Source organism: Pseudophryne corroboree, chromosome 11, assembly GCF_028390025.1.
Source record: "Pseudophryne corroboree isolate aPseCor3 chromosome 11, aPseCor3.hap2, whole genome shotgun sequence".
NCBI classification, from domain to species: domain Eukaryota; kingdom Metazoa; phylum Chordata; class Amphibia; order Anura; family Myobatrachidae; genus Pseudophryne; species Pseudophryne corroboree.
Genome location: NC_086454.1, coordinates 145,060,849 through 145,077,930, shown reverse-complemented (window position 1 = coordinate 145,077,930; position 17,082 = coordinate 145,060,849). Strand labels below are relative to the sequence as shown.

Here is a 17,082-nt window from a genome sequence, read left to right as displayed (position 1 = left end):
GTGTGTGTGTGTGTGTCTGTGTTTACTGCAACCTTTAGTTTCATATTTTTCTAGTGTTCTAGTTAAAGAGCAAAATACCACCATTTTCTCTTGGGTTATTAGTTTTCAAAAACAAAGTTTGATTTAAAATTTCAAAACGCTACTAAAAAGGAAAATTTAAAATTCTTTAGCATACAAAGGGCACGATTCAATTCAAAGATCACTGTGCCGTGAAATAGCTCGCAGGGCTATTCAATATAACGCAATGGTAAGTCGGAGAATGACCGTAACTGGACTAAACAGGGTATATTGTTGGCAGAACTGGCATTCTCCGACTTAAGTGCCCGGCGCAACGCTGTTTCCACTGCGCTAAGTGCAGAAAGCAGCACAGCGCCGCCACTTTTGTTGGATTTCTGTTCGCACCTCTCCAGGGGTGCGAGAAGAAATCCCGTTGTCCGGTGTCACAGGGCGGCGCTGCATTTAATAGCCCCGGGAGCTAATTCCCGGCACTATTCAACTGTCTTTGAATTAAAACGTGCCCATAGGGGCGATTAAATTGTTTTCCCCTGCGGCTTCCAGTAGGGAGCGCAAAACGGAGTCATTTAACTGTTGCTCTGTTTAGATGACCGATAGCCACGGATGTGACATTTCTTCTCGCAGTCTCCTGAGGTGCAAGAACAAATTGGTGCAAAGACAGTAGTTTAGGCACCCAGTCAGGAGATTGGGCGCCCTTACCAGGACTTTAGACGGGATTAACCACTATTCGCGTCAAATCTTGTCTACTTAAATGCGTATAAAGCAATGGGCCCCTATCAGAGCAACAACGGAATGCAGGATTATAATTTGTTTTTATATTTGCATGTAGGCTTTAATCTGGACTTTCCTATTAGCCATGAAAACGTGGTGCCTCGTTTTTATTGCGACTGCATAAACAAGGTATCCAATTTATTGCAAATCTGATTTTGAGTAAAAATGTGGGGATTTGGTTCAGAAACCCTGGGACTCCCCTCTGAATGACTAATTAGGCAGCTAGTAGTTTTTAATTATTTTTAATTGGACAATAATGACAAGTCATTTTTTGGGAGAGAAAAAATGTAACGTGATGGAAATTGGAGATCAACACATGGGATAGTAATATTGGGTGCATTATGAGCGTGTTAAGTGTTTTTAGGCTTGCAGGTGGGAGGTTTTTTGTTTTTTTTAAAGTGCCATAAAATTATCCAAATATATTCTTATTCTAATTTTCATGTACCCCTAATTTAACGAGAGCATTTATTTTGCTCAAAAAGATTGCTTTTTTATAAAAATATTTTAACATTTTATAAAAACGAATATAAGCAGTATTTGTCCCAATTTTAGTCCCCAAAATAGTTTTATTAATATCTTTAATACAGTTCTATACTGTTTTCCTGTGTTTGTATGTAAATTTTCTGTGTACCAGCTGATTTCCCCATCTTCACCTACAATATTCATTAGTTTTGAGGCCAAGAATTTTCGTGCGCATCCTGTTTTCGCAACTTTGGAATAGTTAAAAAAAAAAAAAAAAAAAAAAAAAATGGGAGTGGGCATTTTGGCAAAAGCTTTTTACGCAGCCTTTTACAGGCAATCGCAGCAAAAACGTTTAGTTGGAAAATTGCATAGTTTTCGCAGCTAATAGGATACCGCCCATTGTATTTCATGTGGCAATGATGAGGTCAGAACTTACCCATCTGTTCAGATTTTGATTATTATATATACAGGTTGAGTATCCCTTATCTAAAATGCTTGGGACCAGAAGTATTTTGGATATCGGATTTTTCTGTATTTTGGAATAATCGCATATCATAATGAGATATGATGGCGATGGGACCTAAGTCTAAGCACAGAATGCATTTATGTGTCATATACACCTTATACACACAGCCTGAAAGTCAGTTAGTACAATATTTTTTAAGAACTTTGTTTGAGTACTATCTCACTCAAAAAAAAAATCCTTATTTCGGAATATTTGGATATGGGATACTCAACCTGTAGATAGATAGATTTAGAGGGAGAAGAGGTGAAGCGGCACTCACAGGTCCAGTACAGTTACAATGTCTCAGCAAGGTCCTCAGTCAGCTTAGCGAGACCGGAGTTAAGTCAACATTTCATTTAGTTCAATAAATTTCGTCAGGACATGTATTGAAATAAATGAAACGTTGACTTGACTCCGGTATTCTTGACTTGACTCCGGTATATTCTTTAGTTATTAATCTAGGAAACAAGAAATCCATACACTAAGATAACAATGAAAGTAGCCAGTGTTCCCGGGAATTATGCCTAAAATGACGCATGTCGAAATTGTGCATACTGCTGAAGCTTTGCTAGTTAGCTTTTTCCTGAAACCACTGACACTGAAAAGGTTTAAAGCTGCTTAAAGCAGATTGAGGGATAAATTTACTAACATGGGAGTTTAAAAAAACCTATTGATGTTGCCCATAGTAACCAGATTCTAATATCTTCTAGAAGCAGCTAGATAAACGTTATGTAGAATGTGATTGGTTGCAATGAGCAACATCACCAGTTCTAAAAAAGAAAAACCTCCCACCTTAGTACATTTACTCCTGAGACTTTGAAAGGCTAGCTCCTGACCTTGCTCTATGGATCCAACCATGGTGGGCAATCAATTAGACCCTGTCAGCATCACTTATCAGGGGACTTACACCTCTGGACAGAGAAAAAAAAAAAAAAGAAGGATTGTGCCGTGGCCCAGTTAATACACGAATCCATTAACAATTCACTTATTCTGTGGGAGGAATTAATTTGTTTTTAAGGGGCAATAACTAATGGGCACCCATTTTTGCAATTTGATTGTTTTGGGTGTTTTTTTTATTTTTTTTGTTTTTTTTAATTACAGCAGCTAAACATTTGTAAAAACTAATAGGCGCAAACACTACTGTTTGGCCGCTAAACAGTCGACTTTTCGCATGTGTCGCCTCCATAGGAGCAAGCTCAAATATGACTGCCACAGCAGGCATTAAAGACTGAGGCTACCTCCCTTTTTTACCCACCGCAATTTACAGCAGATAAATTAATTCCCCCCCCTAATATAGGGATGATGTACAGGCTATATGGAACAGCATATTAGGAGGTGGAAAGGAGCAGCAGGAGCACTTAACAGAGGCCTGGCAGAGACCTGTTGTATAGCTAGTCACACACATGTATACCATATTGGGCAACATGGTCAAACGTTGATGGGATTCTGGCTGATCTAAAAATTGCTGCTGGCGTCTTTCATGCCAATGTGTCTTATGCCTCAAGTGGACTGAAGCAAGTTGACATAATATTGCAGGACCACCTTGGGATGTAGTCATGTGACCGGCAGTCACAAGACCGACGGTCACATAACCTCCCCCTACATCCAGATCGCTCACAATGCCGACTGTCGACATGCCGACCAACACGAACTATTCACACTCGTGGGTGTCCACGACACTTAGAGTGGGAGTAGAACACGTGGCAACCGCAGCGAGCCCGCAAGGGGCTTGCTGCACTCGCCCCACGCCGGGATTCCGCTGCCGGGATCCCGGCGACGGTATGCTGACCACCGGTCAAGCATATCACACCCGACCACCTTGATCACAGAAGCAGTGCTTGATGAATGGGATAAATTAGTGGACAGCATAATGCCAAGTTTGGTTAGCAAAGTATTCCTTTTAGTTTTTTTTTTTTTTACTTCCTTCCTTCATTAAAAGGAACACTAAAGTTTAAGTGCTGTACCTTTAACATTACATGCCTTGCCCAAAGGTCCTTATAAAGTGCATACATAACAGTGTTCATTCTATCATCATGCACCTAATTAGTGAGAACTATAATTCTAAAGGGCAACATTTTACACAGGATGTACCGCTATAGCAGTTGTAGTGATACATCACATCTAAAATCTTGCCCTTCAAAATTAAAATATGCCCTCCTCACTGAATAGTGCTAGAATGAACACTACATTACATGTTCTATATACTGGGCGTTATCGTGCTTATGTAATAATTTGCGAGCTGCAGGTCTTGCATGATTCCTACGATTTAACCTTTATATGTAAAGCAATAAAACGAGGTTGGTGTTTAAGTTTAAATTGCCAATATCGCAACAGTTCCTATAACTCATTGGTCATTAGATAAAAGCTTATATTTTGTGTAACAAAAAAAAAACCTCCATTGCGTAACTGCAAAACACAGGTTACACTAAAACAGAGAAGCCAGGGTCATTATTCAGGAGCCAGTTATATGTTGGATTACACACTAACCTTCTGCGCCTCCATTAAAGCATTAAAACTTGGGGCAAATTGTTTATGGTGCCCGATCTCTTGTCTAAAGGGATGAGAGTTGGGGGGGGTCCCTTTTTGTACATTTCTGTTTGCCAGAACTGGGGGCTGAAAACAGAAATGCTGACGCCAGCAGCTGTTTGCGCATGTAAGGAGACTCCATTGGGCGCCTGGCTATACCCATCCAAGGTTCTGCTTTGGGCGTCCAAACTACTGTTCTCGCACCTCAGGAGGCTGTGAGGGAAAAAATGTGTCCTCAGTGGCTCCTGGGCGCCTGAACAGCATAACAATTGCATTGCTGCTGTCAGGTGCCATCTAGTGGTGGCAGAGATAGAAAAAAAATTGGTTCTGTGCGGGTCAGCAAGTTTTTCCCACACCAAACTCAGCAAGCCACTTTTTGGAACTTGCAAAATGGACATGACATTCTTGTTAAAACTGGAAAGTGTCTTCCATGAACGGTTACCACTAAGCAAGAAACACACAGTTCTACAGACTATCACTGTATGTTGCAGCGATTTTCCTCCACTGGAATGAGAGGACAGAGCCAAACAACGTAAAAGATCCCCAGATAATTGATACTCCTCCACCACACATTACTGTTGGTAGTATACATTTGGACAGGAAGCGTTTTTCTGGCACCTGCCAAAACTAACTTAATCTGTCCACTGCCAGATGGTGAAGTATTATTTGCCACTACAGAGAACATATTGTCATTGCTACAGAGTCCAGTAGCGTTGTGCTTTACACTGCTCCAGCCTAAGTTTGCCATTTCAAATGGTGATCTGAAGCTTATGTAGACAGGACCGAAACCCAAATCATAAAATGCATGGTTAACAGATCCTGAGCGGGCATTAGTTCCAGAGGCAGTTAAAAACTCGTTAGGTAGTCTTGCAACTGAAGACGGGTGATTTTTACATGCTGCAGCGTTCAACGGTCCTGTTCTGTTGGTTTGGGTGGTCTACTGTTGATGAATGAGCGGTTGTGGCTGTTAAGGGGGGTACACACGGAGCGATAATCTAAGCAATCTGACTAGATTGCTTAGATTTTCAGCAAGATCGCTCCGTGTGTAGCCCTAACAGCGATAGCGATGCGCAGCCCCGCACATCACTATCGCTGGTGCTAGATTGGCCTGCATGCAGGCCAATCTAGCAGGTTGCTCACTTCACCAGCTGGGTGAAATGAGCGCCCCCGTCTCCCCCCGCACGCTCAGCACACATCGCGCTGTGCTGAGCGCCGGGAGAGATGTGTGCTGAGCGGTTCGCTCAGCACACATCTCTCCCGCATCGGGCCGTGAGTACTGGCCTTTAGACATTTTGACTTCTCAATATGTGCCAGTTAATAGTAAGTGTGGCTGAGCACGTTTCGCACAATACAAATATTAGTGAACTCTTTCTCTTTACAAAAGGTAGGGTAGTATATACACACTTTATTAAAGTAGCCCTGCAAACTCCTATATGCAGCTTATAACCATGTCAAAGGATGCTTTAGTAGTCATGATGCCATAAAGCCGTTGGTCATAGAAGTTTAAAAACCAGAAAACAGTAATCAAATTATTAACAAGGAGACCACAGGGATGTCTAAAACGTCCAGTACAAACTCTACTGTACTGATACATAAAGGCCAGTACTCACGGCCCGATGACGAGGAGATGTGTGCTGAGCGAACCGCTCAGCACACATCTCTCCCGCCGCTCAGCACAGCGCGATCTGTGCTGGGCGTGCGGGGGGAGCCGCTCATTTCACCCAGCGGGTGAAGTGAGCGACCCGCTAGATTGGCCTGCATGCCGGCCAATCTAGCACCAGCGATAGCGATGCGCAGCTATCGCTGTAGGGGGTACACACGGAGCAATAATGCTCAAATTCTCAGCAATCTAGTCAGATTGCTTAGAATATCGCTCCGCGAGTACCCCCCTTAAGAAGAAGAGTCTCAAATTAAGTAAATTAAATTAAAAATCATAATGTCAAAATAATGTAGGCACACATTTGGAACTTACAAACAGTAAATATTGTGTAAGAACACAGTTTATTAAATATCATTCCTTATCGTATATAATATAATAACCCAGCAGGTGTTTAGTACAATTGCCTTCTCAAAGTATGATGAGTAAGAAGAATGTCTTGACATATACATCAAAGGATAGCCACTGGAAGCTAAGCAGGAAAGGTAAACAGATAAAGCGGTTGTACAATTGTTCTATTAAGAAAAAGAAAAAAAAAAAAAAGACACACCCACAATTGCTGACTAAACAAGGACCTGTTTCAAGGTAGAAGGCGGAAATAGCTTGTGCTATAGTACTTCATAACAATATGAATGCAGGGTCCTGTCTGAATACAATAACTCAAAAATCTGTCATTTCAGAGGACTGTAAAATCATAATGAAATAGCTTTTTGTACTTTTCTAGAAGTGGTTTATTAAATTTCCACTAATTCCTCCTTCCAAAAATCAACAGACTATATAACCGAACAATCACACTAAACACTTTCAAAGTTTCAACATATAGTAAAGTGGAGCAGAGCACTTCAAAGTATCACTAATTGGATTAATCATGCGTATTTTTAACAGATTATTAAACCCTATGTTCAAAATCCATATCGTTTGGATATGCTGCAACTAGTGCTGCAATGCTGATTTGTGCCCCAGTGTAGCGCAAACAGCACTGCGGCGTGGCACTTACAGTATGTTGGAGAACGTCTGTTATCGCACCTAAACACCCTGTTTAAGGTGCCGTTACAGGCATTCTCCAACAAAGCAGCACGCCGAACTGAAAATCGCTGGGACCTCCTTGCCGGCGTTATTCAATTCGCTTTCAATTGAATTAACCCCTATGAACAAGTGGTATTCAGTATGCTGTGTGTTGGGATCCCGGTGCTTAGTATACAGACGCCGGAATCCCGACACCCGGCATACAGACAACTATTTTCCCTCTTGGAGGTCCACGACCCCCCTGGAGGGAGAATAAATAGCATGCACCACCGTGCCCGCAAGGGGCTCATTTGCGTTCGCCCAGCTGCCAGCATGCTGGCGGTCGGGATCCCGGCAGCCGGCATAATATACTACACCCCTACCCAACTACATGGGCCAAGTGGTTCTTATCTGCCGTCAGATTCTATGTTTCTATGTAACACTTGAGATCCCCTCCAAATTCCATTCAATACATATGGAGGGGATTCAATTGTTTGTTCTGTCAGCTGTCAGTGCCAGACGCCAGACTGTGCCATCAGCAGAGTAATTTCTGTTCGACGCCCCTCATGCTAGCCAACCAGTTTGGGTGCCCATACAGCACTTCTCGTTCAATGCGAGAGAAAAAAACCCCAACTGAATAGTGCAACCCCCCGATCTCCCGCCACTTTAGACGGGAGATCGGGTGCAAAAACATTTGAGTTGCTCCCATGGACTTACAGCAGAACTTGATTTGACCCAGAGAACGATATTTTAGCTCAATTAAATTATAAAATCAATTAATACTATACAAGGAGAACAATAAAAAATGAAATACAAGTGTACCAGCTTTATTATGGCTTATAGAGCATAATATCAAGAACTTATTAAATAGGTCTATAATCAGGCATGAAGAGGTCCATTTAATTAGTGGAGAGTTGCTATTGTAATGGCGTATAAATGCCGGCAACGGCAGCCGAGCTCACCCTCCTTGCGGGCCAAACTTTCACTGGACTCGTCGATTCTTGTCTGGTGGTACTATAAGTGCAGCATAGTGTCCAGCGCTACTGTAAGTGCAGCATATAGCTACACTTACAGGGGAAAGTACATCGCCTCTTATTGAATTGACCTCCTGATGTCATAAATCAGTAACTAAAGCATTTAAGTCTGCAGGTATAAACACAAAGATCCACATATATCGCATCTCCATGACACTTGTATTTCAGGACAAGCATACTGTAGCGGACACTTGTTTCCACAATATTTCCATATTTCATTCCAATAGCAACACACATGAAAAGTTAAGTTACAAGTGCAGGTTATTACATCTGTCAAAAATTGTGAATATATATATATATATATATATATATATATATATATATATATATATATATATATATGAGATAGATAGCTATAAAAACAGATAGGTACAAACACAATAAAACATTAACATTCAAGGAAAGACGAGATACACTTTTGATAGGCTTAAAAACTGAACTGGTAGTTTAAAGCAGGATTCTATGGAACAGAAAGGCTAGATTAAAGGAAAACCTGTTACAGACCTCATGAGAAAGCAGGGAGTTCGTACAGGAGTCAGGATGGTCACGACGCTTTGCTGCTATATCCTCTAACATGGTTTTTCAATGAAGAGTCCCTCTCATGTAGATAAAAAAAGGTTCTAGCCAGATTGCCTTTTTTTTTTTTTTTTCCCTTTAATCCGTCAGTACTGGCAGGGGGAAGGTACACCTAGTTTGCTTGCTCACGTTCTCCTCTTTACTAAACTAAAAAGCAGGAAGTTACCACCCTGAAGTATCACGCAACAAGGGAGGAGAACCTGACCTGTCCCCTCCTCACTAGGGCAGGTAAAGCTGGTGAGACAGAAGCTGACATCATGGCATTTGCAAGGAGTGTACAGCAGCTGAGATGATGCAGTTCTCGCGAACACAGCCTGCTACAGAGTGAGAGAAAGGTAATTCTTCCTTTCCCAACCCCCTCAGCCAAGCAAGCTCTGCTCCTCCTCTTCCTATAGAAGACACTGAGGCTTTGCCTTCTCTCACTGTTGCTTCTTCTTGTGCAACAGAGCAAATAATAAATAGGGAGGGAAATGGGTATGGCAGTTCTCCTCATTTACTATTCTGTTCCTACAAATAATTCCCACACAGCTAGATGCACTTAGCAAACCATATACACTTCCATTATAGGGCAAACATATTGGAAGAGAGGGTTACCATATATGCAATTTGTTGTCCTAAGTGCTGCACACCATTACACATATTTGGAAAGTATTCCAGTAGGTAGGAGAAAAAAAATAAGACTACTTTTCTAATAGCAAAAGTAGTGGTGTGAATGATTACATTCTTTGTATAGTGCCCAACACACACCATTTTTTTTTTGTGCCAAGAGTTACCGTATATTAATTTTTACACACACATATATTCTGAAAACTTCTGGAAGCTAACTTTTCAGAGAAGAATACAATTATTAAGGAAGAGAATATTTGTTAAATGCTCATCTTATAAACTTTGTTCATGTGCGATCACCTTTAAAAGTTAAAGATGATAGCCTCCTCGTAAAACAACATGACATTTATTGATTTAGTCTGAGAACACATGCAATAGGTAAGTCTATCCTCAAGATTATTTAACCATAATGAAAGGTTTGCTGGAAGACACTGGCTGAGCTATATTCCTGTCCCTCCCTCAGCTTGTCCTAAAGAATGTTACAATGAAAGTTCCCTGCCCCCAAGCAGAGCAAAACATTACAAGAGAAACCAGTTCTCTCAATAACCACAGCAACACAATTGTCTGGTAAAATATCCTTCTTGATTGAGATGTAATGTCACAAAGTACACCAGTAACAGGATCAATGGAGAGAAAATCAAGACTAATGCTGGGTACAGACGTAAGAGATATATCTGCAGATATACAGTACCTAGAGGTGCATTAGGTAGCGTGCTGTGCATACACACTGTCCAATCCGTCGTGACTGATGTCACACACTGGGCGGGCATTTACATGCGCCTGCCCAGTTGCGCTGTCAATCACCGTCGGCTTGTGCAGCATGTGAATGGGCGGTCAGCTGGCCACCCGTACACACAGCACGATGTGCAAATATATCTTTAGATATATCGCCCATCGGCTGCGCTGCAGGGCCAACGCGATATCGCTGCAAACGGCGGCATTCACAGACATATCATTGGTACACTGGCTGACAGACCAGCGATATATCGGCCGTTTAACTGAATGGCCGATATATTATTATTTATTTATTAACAGTTTCTTACATAGCGCAGCAAATTCCGTTGCGCTTTACAATTGGAAATAACAATGATATAACAAAACTGGGTAATAACAAACAGTCAGAGGTAGGAAGGCACTGCTCGCAAGCTTACAATCTATAGATATATCATGCAGTGTGTACACACCATTAGCCATATGATCATTTTTGTTAAAAATATCTGATTTACCAAATATTAACTCAAATTGTGTGTGTCTTTCAATATAATATTTACCAATAATCTGTTGTTTTCCCATTGCTACAAGTGAATCATTTAGGGCAGGGGCGGCCAACCAGTCAGTGACAAAGAACAAAGAGCCAGTAAACCTGGTTAGGTACGTCAAAGAGCCGTCATCGAGCCGAAGCCGCGCATGCAAAAATGGAATGTGGCCTTGTGCCTGCTAGACCACGCCCCTGGTATAAAATACATTAAAAAAAGCCAGAACGACATAAAATAAAAAAAAATTTAAAGCCAGATCCATTGAAAAAGACACTTTCACATAAAATAATTGAAAAAGCCAGATTCACATAATAAAATAAGAATTTACTTACCGATAATTCTATTTCTCGTAGTCCGTAGTGGATGCTGGGAACTCCGTAAGGACCATGGGGAATAGCGGCTCCGCAGGAGACTGGGCACAAAAGTAAAGCTTTAGGACTACCTGGTGTGCACTGGCTCCTCCCCCTATGACCCTCCTCCAAGCCTCAGTTAGGATACTGTGCCCGGACGAGCGTACACAATAAGGAAGGATTTATGAATCCCGGGTAAGACTCATACCAGCCACACCAATCACACCGTACAACTTGTGATCTGAACCCAGTTAACAGCATGATAACAGAGGAGCCTCTGGATAGATGGCTCACAACAATAACCCGATTTAGTTAACAATAACTATGTACAAGTATTGCAGACAATCCGCACTTGGGATGGGCGCCCAGCATCCACTACGGACTACGAGAAATAGAATTATCGGTAAGTAAATTCTTATTTTCTCTGACGTTCTAGTGGATGCTGGGAACTCCGTAAGGACCATGGGGATTATACCAAAGCTCCCAAACGGGCGGGAGAGTGCGGATGACTCTGCAGCACCGAATGAGAGAACTCCAGGTCCTCCTCAGCCAGGGTATCAAATTTGTAGAATTTAGCAAACGTGTTTTCCCCTGACCAAGTAGCTGCTCGGCAAAGTTGTAAAGCCGAGACCCCTCGGGCAGCCGCCCAAGATGAGCCCACCTTCCTTGTGGAATGGGCTTTTACAGATTTTGGCTGTGAATGTGCAAGCTGAATTGTATTACAAATCCAACGAGCAATAGTCTGCTTAGAAGCAGGAGCACCCAGCTTGTTGGGTGCATACAGGATGAACAGCGAGTCAGATTTTCTGACTCCAGCCGTCCTGGAAACATATTTTCAAGGCCCTGACTACGTCCAACAACTTGGAGTCCTCCAAGTCACTAGTAGCCGCAGGTACCACAATAGGTTGGTTCAGATGAAACACTGAAACCACCTTAGGGAGAAAATGAGGACGAGTCCTCAATTCCGCCCTGTCTGAATGGAAGATCAGATAAGGGCTTTTACAGGATAAAGCCCGCCAATTCTGACACGCGCCTGGCCGAGGCCAGGGCCAACAACATGACCACTTTCCATGTGAGATATTTTAACTCCACAGATTCAAGTGGTTCAAACCAATGTGACTTTAGGAACCCCAAAACTACATTGAGATCCCAAGCTGCCACTGGAGGCACAAAAGGAGGCTGTATATGCAGTACCCCTTTTACAAACGTCTGAACTTCAGGAACTGAAGCTAATTCTTTCTGGAAGAAAATTGACAGGGCCGAAATTTGAACCTTAATGGACCCCAATTTTAGGCCCATAGACACTCCTGTTTACAGGAAATGCAGGAATCGACCTAGTTGAAATTCCTCCATCGGGGCCTTACTGGCCTCGCACCACGCAACATATTTTCGCCAAATGCGGTGATAATGCTTTGCGGTTACATCCTTCCTGGCTTGATCAGGGTAGGGATGACTTCATCCGGAATGCCTTTTTCCTTCAGGATCCGGCGTTCAACCGCCCTGCCGTCAAACGCAGCCGCGGTAAGTCTTGGAATAGACCGGGTCCTTGCTGGAGCAGGTCCCTTCTTAGAGGTAGAGGCCACGGGTCCTCCGTGAGCATCTCTTGAAGTTCCGGGTACCAAGTCCTTCTTGGCCAATCCGGAGCCACGAGTATAGTCCTTACTCCCCTCCGTCTTATAATTCTCAGTACTTTTGGTATGAGAGGAAGAGGAGGGAACACATACACTGACTGGTACACCCACGGTGTTACCAGAGCGTCCACAGCTATTGCCTGAGGGTCCCTTGACCTGGCGCAATACATGTCCAATTTTTTGTTTAGGCGGGACGCCATCATGTCCACCTTTGGTTTTTCCCAACGGTTTACAATCATGTGGAAGACTTCTGGGTGAAGTCCCCACTCTCCCGGGTGGAGGTCGTGCCTGCTGAGGAAGTCTGCTTCCCAGTTGTCCACTCCCGGAATGAACACTGCTGACAATGCTATCACATGATTTTCCGCCCAGCGAAAAATCCTTGCAGCTTCTGCCATTGCCCTCCTGCTTCTTGTGCCGCCCTGTCTGTTTACGTGGGCGACTGCCGTGATGTTGTCCGACTGGATCAGCACCGGCTGACCTTGAAGCAGAGGTCTTGCTTGGCTTAGGGCATTGTAAATGGCCCTTAGCTCCAAAATATTTATGTGAAGTGATGTCTCCAGGCTTGACCACAAGCCCTGGAAATTTCTTCCCTGTGTGACTGCTCCCCAGCCTCGCAGGCTGGCATCCGTGGTCACCAGGACCCAGTCCTGAATGCCGAATCTGCAGCCCTCTAGAAGATGAGCACTCTGCAACCACCACAGGAGAGACACCCTTGTCTTTGGTGACAGGGTTATCCGCTGATGCATCTGAAGATGCGATCCGGACCATTTGTCCAGCAGGTCCCACTGGAAAGTTCTTGCGTGGAATCTGCCGAATGGAATTGCTTCGTAGGAAGCCACCATTTTTCCCAGGACCCTTGTGCACTGATGCACTGACACTTGGCCTGGTTTTAGGAGGTTTCTGACTAGTTCGGATAACTCCCTGGCTTTCTCCTCCGGGAGAAACACCTTTTTCTGGACTGTGTCCAGGATCATCCCTAGGAATAGAAGACGTGTCGTCGGGATCAGCTGCGATTTTGGAATATTGAGAATCCAACCGTGCTGCCGCAACACTACTTGAGATAGTGCTACCCCGACTACCAACTGTTCCCTGGATCTTGCCCTTATCAGGAGATCGTCCAAGTAAGGGATAACTAAAACTCCCTTCCTTCGAAGGAGTATCATCATTTCGGCCATTACTTTGGTAAAGACCCGGGGTGCCGTGGACAAACCAAACGGCAGCGTCTGAAACTGATAGTGACAGTTCTGTACCACAAACCTGAGGTACCCTTGGTGAGAAGGCTAAATTGGGACATGGAGATAAGCATCCTTGATGTCCAGAGACACCATATAATCCCCTTCTTCCAGGTTCGCAATCACCGCTCTGAGTGACTCCATCTTGAATTTGAACCTTTGTATGTAAGTGTTCAAGGATTTCAGATTTAAAATAAGTCTCACCGAGCCGTCCGGCTTCGGTACCACAAACAGCGTGGAATAATACCCCTTTCCCTGTTGTAGGAGGGGTACCTTGATTATCACCTGCTGGGAATACAGCTTGTGAATGGCTTCTGCTGCAGCCTTTTTCCTCTCCCTCTGCCACGGGGCAGAAATGAGGAGTCTTTTGCCCGCTTGCCCTTATGGGGCCCTAAAGGACTGCGCCTGATAATACGGCGTCTTCTTATGTTGAGAGGCTACCTGGGGTAAAAATGTGGATTTCCCAGCCGTTGCCGTGGCCACCAGGTCTGTTAGACCTACCCCAAATAACTCCTCCCTTATATAAGGCGATACTTCCATATGCCTTTTGGAATCAGCATCACCTGACCACTGTCTTGTCCATAACCCTCTTCTGGCAGAAATGGACAGCTCACTTACTCTTGATGCCAGTCGGCAAATATCCCTCTGTGCATCACGCATATATAGAAATGCATCTTTTAAATGCTCTATAGTCAGTAATATACTGTCCCTATCTAGGGTATCAATATTGTCAGTCAGGGAATCCGACCAAGCCACCCCAGCACTGCACATCCAGGCTGAGGCGATTGCTGGTCGCAGTATCACACCCGTGTGAGTGTATATACATTTTTAGGATATTTTCCTGCTTTCTGTCAGCAGGTTCCTTAAGGGCGGCCGTATCCGGGGACGGTAGTGCCACCTGTTTAGACAAGCGTGTGAGCGCTTTATCCACCCTAGGGGGTGTTTCCCAACGTGCCCTATCCTCTGGCGGGAAGGGGTATGATGCTAATAACTTTTTAGGAATTAACAGTTTTTATCGGGGGAAACCCACGCATCATCACACACTTCATTTAATTCCTCAGATGCAGGAAAAACTACAGGCAGTTTTTTCTCACCCAACATAATACCCTTTTTAGTGGTACTGGTATTATCAGAAATATGTAAAACATTTTCCATAGCCTCAATCATGTAACGTGTGGCCCTACTGGAAGTCACATTCGTCTCTTAATCGTCGACACTGGAGTCAGTATCCGTGTCGGCGTCTGTATCTGCCATCTGAGGTAACGGGCGTTTTAGAGCCCCTGATGGCTTTTGAGACACCTGGACAGGCACAGGCTGAGTAGCCGGCTGTCTCATGTCATCAATCTTTTGTAAAGAGCTGACACTGTCACGTAATTCCTTCCATAAGCTCAGCCACTCAGGTGTCGACTCCCTAGGGGGTGACATCTCCATTACAGGCAATTGCTCCGCCTCCACACCATTTTCCTCCTCATACATGTCGACACAATCGTACCGACACACAGCACACACACAGGGAATGCTCTGATAGAGGACAGGACCCCACTAGCCCTTTGGGGAGACAGAGGGAGAGTATGCCAGCACACACCAGAGCGCTATATATATACAGGGATAACCTTATAGAAGTGTTTTTCCCCTTATAGCTGCTGTTTTATTAATACTGCGCCTAATTAGTGCCCCCCTCTCTTTTTTAACCCCTTTCTGTAGTGTAGTAACTGCAGGGGAGAGCCAGGGAGCTTCCCTCCAACGGAGCTGTGAGAGAAAATGGCGCCAGTGTGCTGAGGAGATAGGCTCCGCCCCTTTTTCGCGGACTTTTCTCCCGCATTTTTATGGATTCTGGCAGGGGTTAAAATACATCCATATAGCCCTGGGGGTTATATGTGATGTATGTTTGCCAGCCAAGGTGTTTTTATTGCTGCTCAGGGCGCCCCCCCCCCCCAGCGCCCTGCACCCTCAGTGACTGCAGTGTGAGGTGTGTATGAGGAGCAATGGCGCACAGCTGCAGTGCTGTGCGCTACCTTGGTGAAGACTGATGTCTTCTGCCGCCGATTTTCCGGACCTCTTCTTGCTTCTGGCTCTGTAAGGGGGCCGGCGGCGCGGCTCTGGGACCGGACTCCGAGGCTGGGCCTGTGTTCGGTCCCTCTGGAGCTAATGGTGTCCAGTAGCCAAGAAGCCCAAGCTGGCTGCAAGCAGGCAGGTTCGCTTCTTCTCCCCTTAGTCCCTCGATGCAGTGAGCCTGTTGCCAGCAGGTCTCACTGAAAATAAAAAACCTAAAACTAAACTTTCACTAAGAAGCTCAGGAGAGCCTCTAGTGTGCACCCTTCTCGGCCGGGCACAAAAATCTAACTGAGGCTTGGAGGAGGGTCATAGGGGGAGGAGCCAGTGCACACCAGGTAGTCCTAAAGCTTTACTTTTGTGCCCAGTCTCCTGCGGAGCCGCTATTCCCCATGGTCCTTACGGAGTTCCCAGCATCCACTAGGACGTCAGAGAAACTTAAGTTCCCCCATGTGTCACTCCAGCCAGCTCCCCATGTGAGACTCCTGCTAGCACCCTCCTATGTCACTCCAGCCAGCTCCCCATCTGACACTCCTGCTAGCACCCTCCTATGTCACTCCAGCCAGCTCCCCATCTGACACTCCTGCTAGCACCCTATGTCACTCCAGCCAGCTCCCCATGTGACACTCCTGCTAGCACCCTCCTATGTCACCCCAGCCAGCTCCCCATCTGACACTCCTGCTAGCACCCTCCTATGTCACTCCAGCCAGCTCCCCATGTGACACTCCTGCTAGCACCCTCCTATGTCACTCCTGCCACCACCCCCCATGTCACTCCAGCCAGCTCTCCCATGTGTCACTCCTGCTACCACCCTCCTAGGTCACCACCAGCCAGCTTTCCCACGTGCCACTACTTCCAGCACCGTCCTTCATCACTCCAGTCAGCTCCTCCATGTGTCACTCCTGCCAGGACCCTTGTGCGTCACTTCAGCCAGCTCCGCCTTGTGTCACTCTAGCCCACCCTCATGTGTCACTAAAGTTCCCCCACCAAGTCGTGCCATTGCTGCAACCCCTAATGTGTTCTCTGTTTGCCAGTGAGTGTCTCGCCTCTAGTATCTGGCTCCTTCAATTTTCAGTCCCTGTAGTGCTGCTGCATGTCTGGCTGGAGTGTAGCAGTTTCTGTATCTGTTGTGGTCACATGATTTAGAGTGTTGGGAGCCACATTTAAATATAGAAAGAGCCTCATGCGGCTCAAGAGCCACTGGTTGGCCACCGCTGATTTAGGGTGTTACTTTGATCATTTTTAAAATGCTAGTAATATATTAAGCTGAAGTTTTTAACCATCTCCCAATTCACATATTGGGGGGGGAGGCCAGAGGCAAACATTGCAGCCAGTTACAGTGCTTTGCCAGTTTTACCCTCGCACCTCTATGAAAATGGTTGAAGAGTAATAGGCCCTACACAC

At 44.8% G+C, this 17,082-nt stretch overlaps 1 protein-coding gene and 1 long non-coding RNA gene across 10 annotated transcripts in view; one reads left to right on the top strand and one right to left on the bottom strand.

Moving 5' to 3' along the window:
- The window catches only part of MARK2 (microtubule affinity regulating kinase 2), a 385,864-nt gene that overhangs the window by 330,870 nt on the left and 37,912 nt on the right, over positions 1–17,082 (bottom strand). For 5 of the 9 annotated variants that reach the window (XM_063944910.1, XM_063944913.1, XM_063944915.1 and 2 more), the window contains exon 1: positions 8,480–8,658. The exons of the other annotated variants lie outside the window; for them this stretch is intronic. In XM_063944910.1, coding sequence (XP_063800980.1) covers positions 8,480–8,551 — 72 coding nt within the window. In that variant the 5' untranslated portion in view covers positions 8,552–8,658. Of the gene's footprint in view, positions 1–8,479; positions 8,659–17,082 lie in introns of those variants that run through there. 9 annotated transcript variants of the gene reach the window in all.
- The window catches only part of LOC134969157 (uncharacterized), a 66,911-nt gene continuing 58,574 nt past the window's right edge, over positions 8,746–17,082 (top strand). The window contains exon 1 of the long non-coding RNA XR_010189416.1: positions 8,746–8,886. This is a non-coding gene — a long non-coding RNA (uncharacterized LOC134969157). The remainder of the gene's footprint in view (positions 8,887–17,082) is intronic.